This window comes from Miscanthus floridulus, chromosome 19 (genome assembly GCF_019320115.1).
Source record: "Miscanthus floridulus cultivar M001 chromosome 19, ASM1932011v1, whole genome shotgun sequence".
In the NCBI taxonomy this organism is placed as follows: domain Eukaryota; kingdom Viridiplantae; phylum Streptophyta; class Magnoliopsida; order Poales; family Poaceae; genus Miscanthus; species Miscanthus floridulus.
This window is the reverse complement of record NC_089598.1, coordinates 40,302,245-40,315,571: the sequence shown is the minus strand read 5'-3', so window position 1 is coordinate 40,315,571 and position 13,327 is coordinate 40,302,245. Positions and strand designations below refer to the sequence as shown.

Here is a 13,327-nt window from a genome sequence, read left to right as displayed (position 1 = left end):
CAGGCCACACGGATGTGGTGGTCGTTGCAAAACGTCAGGAACCTTTTGCCGGTGAACTGCGTCCCGTTGTCGGTGATGATGGTGTTGGGGACCCCAAACCTGTGGATGATGTCAGTGAAGAATAGCACCGCCTGCTCGGATTTGATTCGATTGATCGGATGAGCCTCGATCCATTTGGAGAACTTGTCGATTGATACCAATAGATGGGTGAAGCCCCCGGGGGCCTTTTGCAGAGGCCCGACCATGTCGAGACCCCATACGGCGAATGGCCAGGTGATGGGAATGGTTTGCAGGGCCAGGGCCGGGGGATGTGTCTGCCGGGCATAGTACTGGCATCCTTTGCAGGAGCGTACCAGCTTGGTAGCGTCGGCGACTACCGTCGGCCAGTAGAACCCTTGGCAGAAAGCGTTCCCTACAAGCGCCCGAGGCGCCGCATGGTGCCCGCAGGCGCCCGCGTGTAAGTCCCAAAGCAGGGCTTGGCCCGCTTCGGAGCTGATACACCGTTGGAGGACACCTGAGGGACTTCATCTGTACAATTCACCATTGTAGAGGGCGTAGGTCTTGGATCGCCGCGCAAGCCGCCGTGCTTTGGTTTTGTCGTCAGGAAGCTCCCCCCGATCGAGCCACTCAAGGAACGGGACTCGCCAATCCGCGTCCAGATCAGTCCGTGGAGGCTCGGCATTGACTTCCATGACCTCGGGCTTGGTCGAGGGGGTCTCGACAGCAGAGAGGGCATCGAGCTTCGCCATGGGTTCCACAGGTTGGCCCTCCTCTGTTGCCGAGGTGTATCCAATGGAAGGTTTGTGGAGGTCTCTGGCGAAGACGTTCGGGGGGACCGGAACCCGTGCTGAGGCCATCTTTGCCAGCTCGTCGGCGGCTTCGTTGTACTTCCACACGACATGATTTAGCTCGAGACCGTCGAACTTGTCTTCTAGGCATCGTACCAGCTTGCAGTAAGCCTCCATTTTGGGGTCGAGGCAGTTTGACTCCTTCATCACTTGATCTATGACGAGCCACGAGTCACCTCGGACGTCGAGGCGTCGTGCCCCAAGTTCGATGGCGACTTGTAAGCCGTTGATGAGGGCCTCGTATTCGGCCACGTTGTTCGAGGCGGCGAAGTGGAGCCGCACCATGTAGCACATGTGTACTCCGAGGGGCGAAATGAAGAGCAGACCCGCGCCCGCCCCGGTCTTCATCAGGGATCCATCGAAGTACAAGGTCCAGTGTTCCATCTGAATTTGAGTGGGTGGCAGTTGGGTATCTATCCATTCAGCCACGAAATTGGCCAAGACTTGAGACTTGATCGCCTTTCGAGGCGCAAAGGTCAAGGTTTCCCCCATAAGCTCGACAGCCCATTTGGCTATCCTGCCCGAGGCCTCCCGGTTATGAACTATTTCGCCCAGGGGGAAAGATGATACCACAGTCACTGGGTGCGACTCGAAGTAGTGACGTAGTTTGCGCCGGGCCAGGACCACGGCGTAGACCAGCTTCTGGACGTGGGGGTAGCGTGCTTTGGTCTCGGAGAGCACCTCGCTGATGAAATAAATAGGTCATTGGGTGGGCAGAGTGTGCCCCTCTTCCTGCCTCTCTACCACTACGGCGGCGCTGACCACTTGGGTCGTTGCGGCGACGTAGAGCAAGAGGGTCTCATCGATGGACGGGGGTATCAGGACGGGAGGATTCATGAGCTGTGCTTTGAGTCTGTCGAGGGCTTCTTCGGCCTCGGGAGTCCAGGAAAAGCGCTCAGATTTTCTCAAGAGTTGGTACAGAGGCAAACCTTTTTCGCTGAGGCGCGAGATGAATTGGCTCAGGGCCGCAAGGCATCCCATGACCCTCTGTACTCCCTTGAGGTCCCTGATTGGTCCCATGCCGGTTATGGCCGAGACCTTCTCTGGGTTGGCTTCGATGCCACGTTCCGAGACTATGAATCCTAAGAGCATGCCTCGGGGAACCCCAAACACACACTTCTCGAGATTGAGCTTGATGCCCTTCTCTCTAAGGCATTTGAAGGTTGTTGTCAAGTCGTCGACGAGGCCCTCAGCCTTTCTGGTCTTGACCACGATGTCATCTACGTAGGCCTCGACAGTCCGCCCAATGTTGTCGCCAAAGACCTGGGTCATACACCGCTGATACGTGGCACCAGCGTTTCTGAGGCCGAAGGGCATCGTCACATAGCAGTACATGCCGAACGGTGTGATAAAAGAAGTCGTGAGCTAGTCGGACTCTTTCATCTTGATTTGATGGTAACCAGAATACGCATCAAGGAAAGACAAAGTTTCGCATCCCGCAGTGGAGTCAACGATCTGATCGATTTAGGGTAACGGGAAAGGGACTTTTGGACAAGCTTTGTTCAAACCGGTATAGTCTACACACATCCTCCATTTCCCACTTTTCTTCCTAACTAACACGGGGTTAGCCAACCACTCCGGGTGGGATACTTCCTTGATGAATCCGGCCGCCAGTAGTTTCTGCACCTCCTCACCGATGGCCCTGCGCTTTTCCTCATCGAAGCGGCGCAGGCGTTGCCTTACCGGTCTAGAGCCGGCACGGACGTCCAGGGCGTGCTCGGCGACTTCCCTCGGTATGCCCGACATGTCCGAGGGACTCCATGCAAATATGTCGGCATTCGCACGGAGGAAGTCGACGAGCACGGCTTCCTATTTGATGTCGAGGGTGGCGCTGATCCTCAGCGCCCGGTCGTCGGGGCAGGCAGGGTCGACCGGGATGAGTTTGATGGTTTCCACGGGCTCGAACGCCCCCGCGCGACGCTTGGAGTTAGGCACCTCGCCACTGAGTTGGTCGAGGTGGGCGATGAGGGTCTCAGCCTCCGCAAGAGCCTCGGCGTACTCGATGCATTCAACGTCGCAGTCGTATGCATGTTCGTACGTGGAGTCAATCGTGATGACACCGCCAGGGCCTGGCATCTTGAGCTTGAGGTAGGTATAGTTGGGCACTACCATGAACTTGGCGTAGCACGGCCGCCCCAGAATGGCATGGTAGGCTCCCCCGAATCCGACTACCTCGAAGGTGAGGACTTCCTTGCGGTAGTTGGAGGGGGTGCCGAAGCAGACAGGAAGGTCGATGCGCCCAAGGGGTCGCGTGCGCCTCCCTGGCACGATGCCATGGAAGGGTGCGACATCGCCTCGGAGCCTCGACCGATCGATCTCCAAGAGCTCCAGGGTGTTGGCGTAGAGGACGTTGAGGCTGCTGCCTCCGTCCATCAACACCTTGGAGAGTCGAGTGTTGCCGATGATTGGGTCGACAACCAGCGGGTACTGCCCGGGATTCGGAACATGGTCAGGGTGGTCATCTCGATCGAAGGTGATCGCCTCTCGAGACCAGTCAAGGTACTGGGGGGTGGCTACCTTGACTGAGAAGACTTCTTGGTGTTCCCTCTTGCGCTGCCGCGCCGTAAGGCATGCCAAGGGCCCACCGAAGATCATGAAGGCGTTGCGTACTTCAAGGAACCCATCGTCCTTGTCCTCGTCCCGGTCGCCGGCGCCCTTCTGCTTGGCGTCGTCGTCGGGGAGCCTGAGCCTCATGTAGTAATGTCGCAGCATGGAGCAATCCTCGAGGGCGTGCTTGACCGGGCCTTGGTGATAAGGGCATGGTTTCTTGAGCATGTCGTCGAAAGGCCTAGGGCCTTTGGGGCCTCGGGGATTCTTGCGTTCTACGGCCCCGACCAGATCAGCCCCCATGACCTCCTGCTTCCCTAGGCGCCCCTTTTTCTTTCTCTTAGGGAGGTGGGAGGCCGAGGCATCGGGGGCCTCATCCCTTCGTTTTCCCTTGGCATCGCTGTCGGGGAAGATGGCACCGACGGCCTCCTCGCCCGACGCGAAGTTGGTAGCGATGTCGAGGAGCACAGCAGCGGTGCGTGGCACGTTCCGACCTAGCTCCCGCACCAGGTCCCGGCAGGTGGTGCCGGCGAGGAAAGCCTGGATGATCTTCGAGTCGCTGACGCTGGGCAGCTCGGTGCACTGCTTGGAGAAGCGCCGGATGAAATCTCAGAGAGACTCGCCTGGTTTCTGGCGGCAATTCTTAAGGTCCCAGGAGTTTCCAGGACGTACGTACGTGCCCTGGAAATTCCCAACGAAGACCCTAACCAAGTCGCGCCTGTCGTGGATCTGTGAGGGAGGGAGGTGCTCGAGCCAGGCACACGCCGAGTCTGACAAGAGCAAGGGGAGGTTACGGATGATGAGCAGGTCATCATCCGCGCCACCTAGCTGGCAGGCCAGGCGGTAGTCGACAAGCCAGAGTTCGGGGTTGGTCTCACCGCTGTATTTCGCGAGGTTGGCTGGTTGCCGAAAACGGGCTGGGAACTGGGCGACACGGATAGCTCTGCTGAAGACTCAAGGGCCAGGTGGCTCAGGAGAAGGGCTGCGGTCCTCCTCGCTATCGTAGCGGCCACCTTGGTGCACATGGTAGCCTCGGGCGGGCCCCTCACCATCGTGGCGTCGTCGTCGGCCGACCACCTCGTGGTCTCCCTGCCCCTCGTGTTGATTGTCGAGGCGGTCAAGGAGCACGGGGACCCTGTGAGCTATCGGCACTCGAGCAGGTTCGGGACGAGCCGAGGCTTCCCTGTCCTACCGAGGTGGTGCCGCGGGCAGGTTCGAGACACCCCCGTGCCGTCGGGAGGCAGAACTCTCGGCTTGCTGAACCGCGGCGGTCTCTAGGAGATCTCGGAGCTCGCCGCGGACCCGCCGCCCCTCCGCGGTAGAAGGCTCGGGCATTGCGCGAACCAGCATCGCCGCAGCCGCGATGTTCTGGCTAGCGCGATTGAAGATCGGGGGTTGCTCACTCCCTTCGTCGTTATGGATGCGGTGATGCACGTCGAGGGCCCTCCGTCGGGCTCCCCCGCCTTCACCGCGACCTCGCTGTTCCTGTTCGAGAGAGTCTCGAAGCTGCTGCAGAAGGAGTTGGTCTTGCTCGACCTTGGCCTAGAGCTCACGGAGCTGTTCTAGGTCTGGGCGCTGAGGTCGCGCAAGAGCGACGTTCTCATTTCGCGCGGCCGGCAGGACGGCGCGTGGGGGTGTAGCGACGCCTGCGCCGGGGTGGAGCGGGGAACGGCTACCCGCCCCCTCGTCCTCTTCGCCCGCTCTCGGCATCCCAACTCCGACATGAAAACATTCGCGAGTGGGGTCGTAGGTGCCTTCATCGTCGGAGTCGAAGTAGCCGAAGCAGTAGTCGCTTGCAGCAAAGAACTGGCGCAAAGCCCCAGGGTTGCGGAGTCCGGAAAAATCCACCCTGGGCCATGCCTCGTCCTTGTCCGAGGAGTCGGAGTGGGTGCTCAGGTCGAGAGCGAAGCGCTGGCGGCGTTCCGAGGGGTGCTCGTGAGCGGCAGAGTAAGCGTAGGCGTAAGAGGCGGCGGCATCTCTCAACCCAAAGGGGTATGGGGACGGTGCCGTCTCCAGATTCTGCCCCGCCGGGGTCGGCTCTTTGGGGAGCGGTGGAGCGGAGCTTGACGACTGGGCATCGCCGCGTGCCACAGGCAAGTTTCCTTTGTCCAAGCTTAGGCTAGACAGGTCCCCAGCCAGGGACCCTGTGCCAACAGCTGGTCGTAGGACATCGGCGGGGGGTGGCGTGTCGCCCCGGATTCGCGTAGCGTCGGGGTGGCCTTGTTCGTGCCGTGCTTGGCGAGCGCGGCGAGAGCGGCCGCCCGGACACCGCCCGCGCCTGGGCTGCCGGGGTGTAACTTCATTGTTGGTTGGTGGGGCTCGAGGAGTGAGGAGCACCATGTCGTACTCATGCCCTAGAGACATGAACTCTAGGCTCCTGAACCAAACCACGGTGCCGAGACGCAATGGTCGTACGGGGTCTGCCATCCAGAACCTACTGGGATGACGAAACCGACACACAGCGTCCCCTACCTGGTGCGCCAACTGTCGGTGTTTCGGACCGGGGGGTCCTCAACCGACTAGTGAATTTGTTCTGCGTGCTCCCGATCCGGATGGTGATGCAAAGAGACACAAGGTTTATACTGGTTCGGGCAATCGAGGCCCTACGTCCAGTCTGAGAGATCGATCTTGTATTCCTTGCACCAAGGTGCTCGTAGTAGGGGGTTACAAGCTAAAGGAGAGAGGGAGCTGGTCCCAGGTCTCGGCAGGGTGTCGTGCAGGCCGCTTGAGACGTTGCTCTTAGGCGGCAGGGATGTGTGTATGTGCGTGTGTGTTACTAGGTTTTTCCCCCCTAAAACAGCCCAGGTCCTCTCCTTTTATAGCATGAAGGGAGGACTAGGACGGTACATGAGCTAACTATACGGCGTCGTGCGAACAGAGGCGGCGCGTCCGGGCCCTGTAGCCTGTTCCTGTGGCGGTGTGGCCGTCGGAGTGGTCCGTCCTTGGAGCACTGGGGCGACGTGGCCGTCCCATCAGATCCTGTGCGTCGTGGGAGCCCTGGGACTGCCTCGGATTGGGTGCGGTGGTGGACGTGCGAGCCACTGTGGACGGACTGCGCGCGAGGCCGAGACTTGGCCGGTGTCGAGGCTGCACCATGGTGGAGGGGTCTCGGCAGGCACGATCCCCAAGATGGCCGAGACCTTGGTGTACGGTGCCGAGGCCTCGAGTGGTCGGCTGATCGTGGGTACAGTGTTAGGACACAGTGGCCGGTGATTCCCGCCGTACCCTGTCCCAGCCGATATGGCGCTGATCGTGGATACAGCGTTAGGACACAGTGGCCGGTAATCCCCGCCGTACCCTGTCCCAGCCGGTATGGCGCTGATGCGACCTTGGGTCGCGTCGGCCATTCTGTGGCGTTGAGCCATCGTTCGGCTGAGATTGCGGGAGTGGTTGAAGCATTAATGGGACATGACACGTTGTCTGGAGGGCCGGTCGAGGCGGGGGGTAACGGGCTGCGGGCGACCCGGCCTCGAGCGACACGGAGGATGGGGTCTCGCGCGAGACGGAGATCGGGTTCCTTGCCGAGGCCTCGCGCGATACGGAGAATGTACCTCTGCCGAGGCCTTCCCTGGAGAGCCTCGGGCGAGACGGAGACGGCGCCCCCTGCCGAGGCTCGGCGCCTCCTGCCGAGGCCTACCCTAGGGAGCCTCGCGCGATGCGGAGTTTGTTCCGAGACCTCCTGCTCGAGGCTCGAGGCGAGGTGGAGGAGGGCTCGGTTGTGGCAGGTGAGAGGCCCACGGCTTACCTTCTAGCTTTATTTTGATGTTTGCTCGGGGTACCCTGTTCTAAGGTACCCGACAACACTCTCTCTATTCTAAATTATATGTTAGTTTGACTTTTTTTACATAAAAGCTACAATTTATGTGGCCTAGTTATATTTTTTAATGGACCAAACTTCTCTCAATCTCACTTGGGCCGAATTTGACATGTGTGCTAAAACAAAAGTAATAAGAAAATAAAAAAAGAAGAAAAAACGAATCGTGATTGAGAGAGGCTGTGGGCCACTTTGGGAGCCCGCTTGGAGGGGTGGGTGAAGGAGGTTTTACTCCGTCTATATTGGGCTATATACAGAAGCAGAACGGATGATTGGCCAACAAAATCATCTCCTACTTAGGAAAAAGACAGCCCTCCAATAAATCTGACCTGGCACCACAGCACTTTGCAAAAACTAACACTGACCTGTGTTGATCCAGTTAAGTACTCGTATACACATTTATAAACCCTTATTAAGCCCATCCCTCCACACTCACAAAGACACTTCGCTACCTCCTCGCTGCCTCTTGTTCTTCTCTCCTTGGAGCCCCCCTCGGCTAGCTTCGAAAGCCGTACGTGCAGGAATTACCAAGAAGGAGGAACCAAGCATGTCGAAGCTTGTTGCAGCAGCAGTGCTCCCCTTGGTGGTCGCGCTGATCATGCTGTGCGCGTGCACGACGCCCGCGCGCGGCGGCGACGACTACACGGAGTTCGTGTACGCCGGGTGCTCGCAGGGGCGCTACGACCCCGGGTCGCAGTACGCCGCGGACGTGAACACCGCGCTGTCGTCCCTCATGAACAGCGCAGGGTTCACCTCCTACGCCAACTACACCTTGCCGTCGTCGGCCGTATCGACGGGCCAGCTGGTGGCCGTGTACCAGTGCCGCTCCGACCTCCCCGCCGCGGTGTGCGGCGTCTGCGTGAAGTCGGCCGTGTCCAAGCTGTCCTCGCTGTGCAACACGGCGGCGGGCGCCGCGGTGCAGCTGCGCGCCTGCTTCGTGCGGTACGGGAACGACTCGTTCCTGGGGAAGCAGGACACGACGGTGCTGTTCAAGAAGTGCGGCGGCGAGAACGCCGGGGACACGGGCGTAGTGGCCATGCGCGACGCGGCTCTCGGCGCGCTTTTGGCCGCCGCGGCGCCCGCCGACGAGGGCTCGTCGTACCGCGCGGGTGCGGCCGGGTACGTGCAGGCCATGTCGCAGTGCGTCGGGGACCTCGGCGCCAAGGCCTGCACCGACTGCGTCTCCGCCGCGTCCTCGCAGCTCAAGGCCGGCTGCGGCTACGCCTCCGCCGGGGAGGTGTACCTCGGCAAGTGCTACGCGCGCTTCTGGTCCAATGCCGCCGGCGGCAGCGGCACCGGCGGAGGAGTACCGGTCGTCGGAGGTGGCGCCGGTACCGGCGGCGGCAATGTCATCGGTGGCGCCGGCGGTGTGGGAGGAGCAGCAGGCAATGGATACGCATATGGCGGATTCGTGCCAAACACGTACGGACAGCACGGTATGTAAGCAGCTGCTCCTTGCCATCAATTTCCGTCGTCTTCTCGCTCCTACCATACACTTTTTGAACTGTTAATGTTTATGAGAATTCAACTACGTTTGATTGATCATCATCTATATCCAGTACGTATTATGAATTTTGGATCCATGCATGAGCTGACAGGCAGTAGTAACAACATGATCTGCAAACCGTTAGCTTGGGTTCAGCTCTGATTTTAGCCCAAGGTTTGTGATGGTGAGAGTGTCTAGCTAGCTACTCCCTTGGTACCAAAATATTTGTTGTTTTCGCTTCTCGAGAAACAACTTTGACAAAATATATATTAAAAATTATTAATATTTATGGTACATAATTAGTATTATTGAAAAGATTTTTAAATCTAGTTTTTAATAAATTTATTTAGAGATACAAATATTGCATGTATTTTCTACAAATCGTGTAAAAAACGACAGATAATTTGGGAATAGGTTGCTTTGGCCAATGGCCAGTCAGCCGATCCAGGGCTTTCTTGATGCATGATTGAACAGCGTGAAGAATCCTTGCGGTTTCCACCGTTATCTCGTTCCGTGTACCATCGATCGGCACGCAAAACTCTGAAGGCTGGATGAAACCACGTTGGCAAGTGCGCCCCCCGCTGGTCCTGAATATTTGTTGGATCTTGCACATACCACAGCTGGATCATCGAGTGCCTACCCACTAGCATAGCACCCCACAGCATATACGCGTACGATTCACTTTGTTAAAAATACTAGACATTTACTGAGAATAGATAGTTTTTTTTGTTTTGTTTTTTGGGTACACAACGTCGTCGGTGCACTCTTCCTTTAGTTCTTTTTATTTTACGTCGTGTCATGATGGGGTGCACGAACTGCAAGGCTCAGCTCATCTGCACAAGATTTTAGGCGTTCTAGAACTGCAAAACAGTGTTGTTTAGTATATATTATTAGTACACTAGCACAGTTTGGCTGCTTTCTTTCTTCAGGTTTATTTTATTCACGAAATTGTGGAGGTTTCTTTTAAAAAAAAATCCCTATTATATAGCATAGCGTAAATAACAGCTAGCCTTGTTTGGGTTTTACACAAGGTGTATATAAAATAGATACTAGAGAGTGTGCCACAAGTTTAACATTCACAATCAACTGAAATTACACAGATACATAACTTTTGATAAAGGAATAATAGAGTATGAATTTTAAGCAGTATTAGGGTATATGTTTACGAAGGTGATGCTATAACTGAATGGTCCAAAAATTTGAGTATTATCAGCTCCCTGCTACCATCTCTGCCAGCAGATTTGCTGAGATTGGGGGTTTCCATGTAGCCTGTGCAAGCCTAGGTAGATAGATAGACTAGAAATTTGACACTGCTTACTGCATAAGTGTAGCCCTAGCTAGCCCCCGCATCTACCAGGGTGTGAATCATTACGACAAGAGTCACCCGATAGAACGTTCTTGATCTACTTAACTCCAATTTTATATCATATTACTAATTAATAAAATCGTAATGTAAACAAACAATTAGGCATTATTTCAATTTAATTAATAGTAGAAAAGATGTCCTTAGACTGGCTAGGTTACTGCATTACAATGTGTACTGATTAGTGATGACACAGGAGTACCATTCAATCACTAATTTAATTTTTGGTGGTCCGCATGAATGTACACTGCATGCTTCGGTAGGTGTACAGTATCTATTTAGATGCAAATAAAACTGTGCATGATGTGTCCCCAAGTCCAAACTGCATGCAAAGGTATCTTCCAACCAAAGTAGACCAAAAGAACTTTTGTTTGCCTTTCACTTTCCTCTGCACTTTTAGCTAGGCTTTGAAATGGATTCACTCCCTCTCTCTTGTGTTGTTAACCATGCTCTGAGGCCCTGCAGTGTGTCACAAAGTGGTACCAAAATGATCCAGCTTTGCATCATTGGAATCTGAAGCACACCAGAGGATATCTCTGGTATCCCACTGTCTCAGTAGTAGTGTACTACTGCACAGCCTTTTCTGCTTTTGGGGTAGCTTTAAACCCTTTACCACCATACTTTGCACAAAGCATCTACAGCTAGATGTATATAGGAGTAAATATTTCTAGCAGATTAGTTTGACTTTTAGTAGAAGTTTGCTACTCTTAATTCAGTGCCATTGTTCATCATCAGATGAATCTGGGAAAACCCTCGCCATCATCATCGGCCTGGTGGCAGCGGTCGCCATCGTTATCGTCTTCCTCTCCTTCCTCCGTAGGGCCGGCGGTGTCGGTGGTAAGATTTACCTACACAAGCTTGAAGCTGCAAATTCTTAACTTGCATTACAATCTATTTCTCTTGTCCATGGCATTCATTCATTTGTAAGTATCTCTTTTACCTGAACTAATAGTGTTACCTAAACCACATATTTGCAGGCAAACGCTAAGAGCATGCAGGATGGTCGCCTCTTGGTTCAGATTGGATCGGTCGGTGGCTTTGGCTTGAAAACCGCTTTACTCCATCTGTCTCCTTTTTATCCTTTAGGGTCTCTTTTGTCATGTCTTTATCTCTCGAGAAACAAAGGGAAGCCATGCCGAAATGGTGCAAGCTGAAAGGCGTTCCCTGTGCAGACATGCATGTGAAGTGAAGATTCCATCCGGTACTACCTACTCAGCTAGTGCTATAGGTAGCCACTGTGCAAGATATATTTTCAGCAAAAATAACAAATTATGTGGTATCTGCCCGTTATATATATACTTATATACAGTGTACTTATTATGGAGCATGATTCAGCATTATATTGTGCAAGTTTATGTGTCGAATTGGTGTCATCTCTTACGGTTGGTGATGTGAATTTATGTATATTATTGTTATTATTATTATATATGTCGGTGTATAAAGTGACCAACACGTAAATATTTGTAGTTTTATTGTACGTTGTGATTGGAGGTGGCCTAGCACTCAATGACACAGGGTTTATACTGGTTTAGGCAACGTGCCCTACGTCCGGTTTGGGTCGGTCGGTGACTTTATTTTTTAGCCCAGATGCTCGAGGTTTGCTGTGGGGTTACAAACGGAAGGGAGAAAGATGGAGGGTACAAGAGGTCCGGTCAGACTCTGATCTGAAGGACCGAGAGTGACAGGAGCTCCGCTATGTGCTAAGTGTTTGAGCGTGTGAGTGTCGAAAGTTACAGAGGGTGAATCAATCTAAGTGAACTGAGGGATCTATCTGTTGCAAGAGAGTGTATCCCATTTTATAGATGAAGGGGATGTCCTTACAAAGATGAAGGGGATGTCTTTACAAGTGAGAGGGAGAAAATATGTATGCTACTAAGTCTTATTGCCCATGCCGACGAGTACAAGATGATGGTAGGCGCCCACAATACTGTTTAATGTCAGATGCATGTGGGAGGGTTGCGTCGTCTTCTTCTGGTATGGCAGACGTCGGTGCTTGCCATACTGTTGATGCCTAGAGACATGTAGGGTGTTTTACCATGTTCGCCTGGTACGGTAAATGTCGACGCCCACAACATTGTTGATGCCCAGAGGCATGTGGGGGGAGCCTTACCGTGTTTGTCTGGTATGGGAGTTGATGGCACCCACAACATTATAGAGAAAATGTCGACGCGTACAACACTGCTTGAGAAGGTCGTAGGGTACTGTACTGCAGGTGTACAGGGTACGGTCCTTGGTATTGCGGTTGACTTGAGTGCCTTGCCTTACTTTCTCCGTCCGTTTCCTGGTCCTTACCGAGCGGGCGTCCCCGGTCAGTTGGTCCCAGTCTGCTCTGATTGCGCCGGTTGGAGAAGAGCTGTGAGCAGGGGTTTGGCGCATCCCCGGTCGGGGACACGGGTCGGAGTCGGAAGTGGTGTTTGGCCAGGCCTTCCGGTCGGAAAGGCCGTCCGGAGGCGGGCCGGAGTCGGAAGCGGGGCCTTCCGGTCGGAGAGGCGGGCCAGAGTCGGAAGCGGGCGCCGTTCCTCCTCGGCCAGGCCTTCCGGTCGGAGACTGGATCGCCCTTCTGGTCTGTCTTTTAGGTATTTGGGCCGGCCCATGAGTTACGCGTCGTTCGCAATGTCGTCTGCTGGGCCGAGCCTTTGTTGGGAAGCCGGTCCATAAGGGACCCCGGGTTTATGAACCCGACAATATCTCTTGGAATAATGGCATATCATATAGTGATGAATATATGGCGGTTGACGGGCTGGATCATTTTCAGCTTTAGTGACAACGACAATGGTTGCCATCACGAGGAGTTTGTACGAAAATGGATGCGCTTGTCTTAGTGCCCTGCTTAGTACTGTTAAATCATTGCTAATGAGTGTGGGTAGGGCTTGAAAATTCATTAGCGGATGGTTGGTAGCGTTGTTTCCAAATAATATATAGCGTGTTTATTATACAAGCCATGAATTTACATCAATCTAATTAATTTCTAAAGTAATTTCATCGGTGGTCCTTAATTAAACTTGTCATGAGTTCAGGTCCCAGTGCTCTTAAAATGTATTTTAGTACCATAAAATGCAGTTTTTGACACTCTAAACTTGCTAATTGTATCCATATAATATCCAAATATTCAAAACTTGCGTTAAGATATGGTCTTGAGATGTGAGCTTGACAACTCCATCTTTCTCTCTTTGGCCTCGCTCGCTGCATGGCAGCTACCTGCAGCCTGCTGCTGCTTTGGCTGCAAAAATGAACTAAACTCTACTGTAGGCAGAACTGGAAACAGCTGC

At 54.3% G+C, this 13,327-nt stretch overlaps 1 protein-coding gene across 1 annotated transcript; it reads left to right on the top strand.

Annotated features, from left to right (window-relative positions):
- Window positions 1–7,653: 7,653 nt before the first annotated feature.
- Window positions 7,654–11,403, top strand: LOC136529257 (plasmodesmata-located protein 6-like). Its single transcript, XM_066522345.1, has 3 exons — window positions 7,654–8,645; window positions 10,794–10,895; window positions 11,036–11,403. Exons 1-3 carry the CDS (start codon window positions 7,757–7,759, stop codon window positions 11,044–11,046), a joined length of 1,002 nt encoding a protein of 333 aa, XP_066378442.1. The 5' UTR covers window positions 7,654–7,756; the 3' UTR covers window positions 11,047–11,403.
- The last annotated feature ends 1,924 nt before the right edge of the window (window positions 11,404–13,327 follow it).

Bases quoted from the DNA above. Each gene is read 5' to 3' on its own strand.
- LOC136529257 (XM_066522345.1), top strand. From the start codon at position 7,757: ATGTCGAAGCTTGTTGCAGCAGCAGTGCTCCCCTTGGTGGTCGCGCTG. The intron at 8,646-10,793 runs GTATGTAAGCAG...GTTCATCATCAG, and splicing joins AAACACGTACGGACAGCACG to ATGAATCTGGGAAAACCCTC.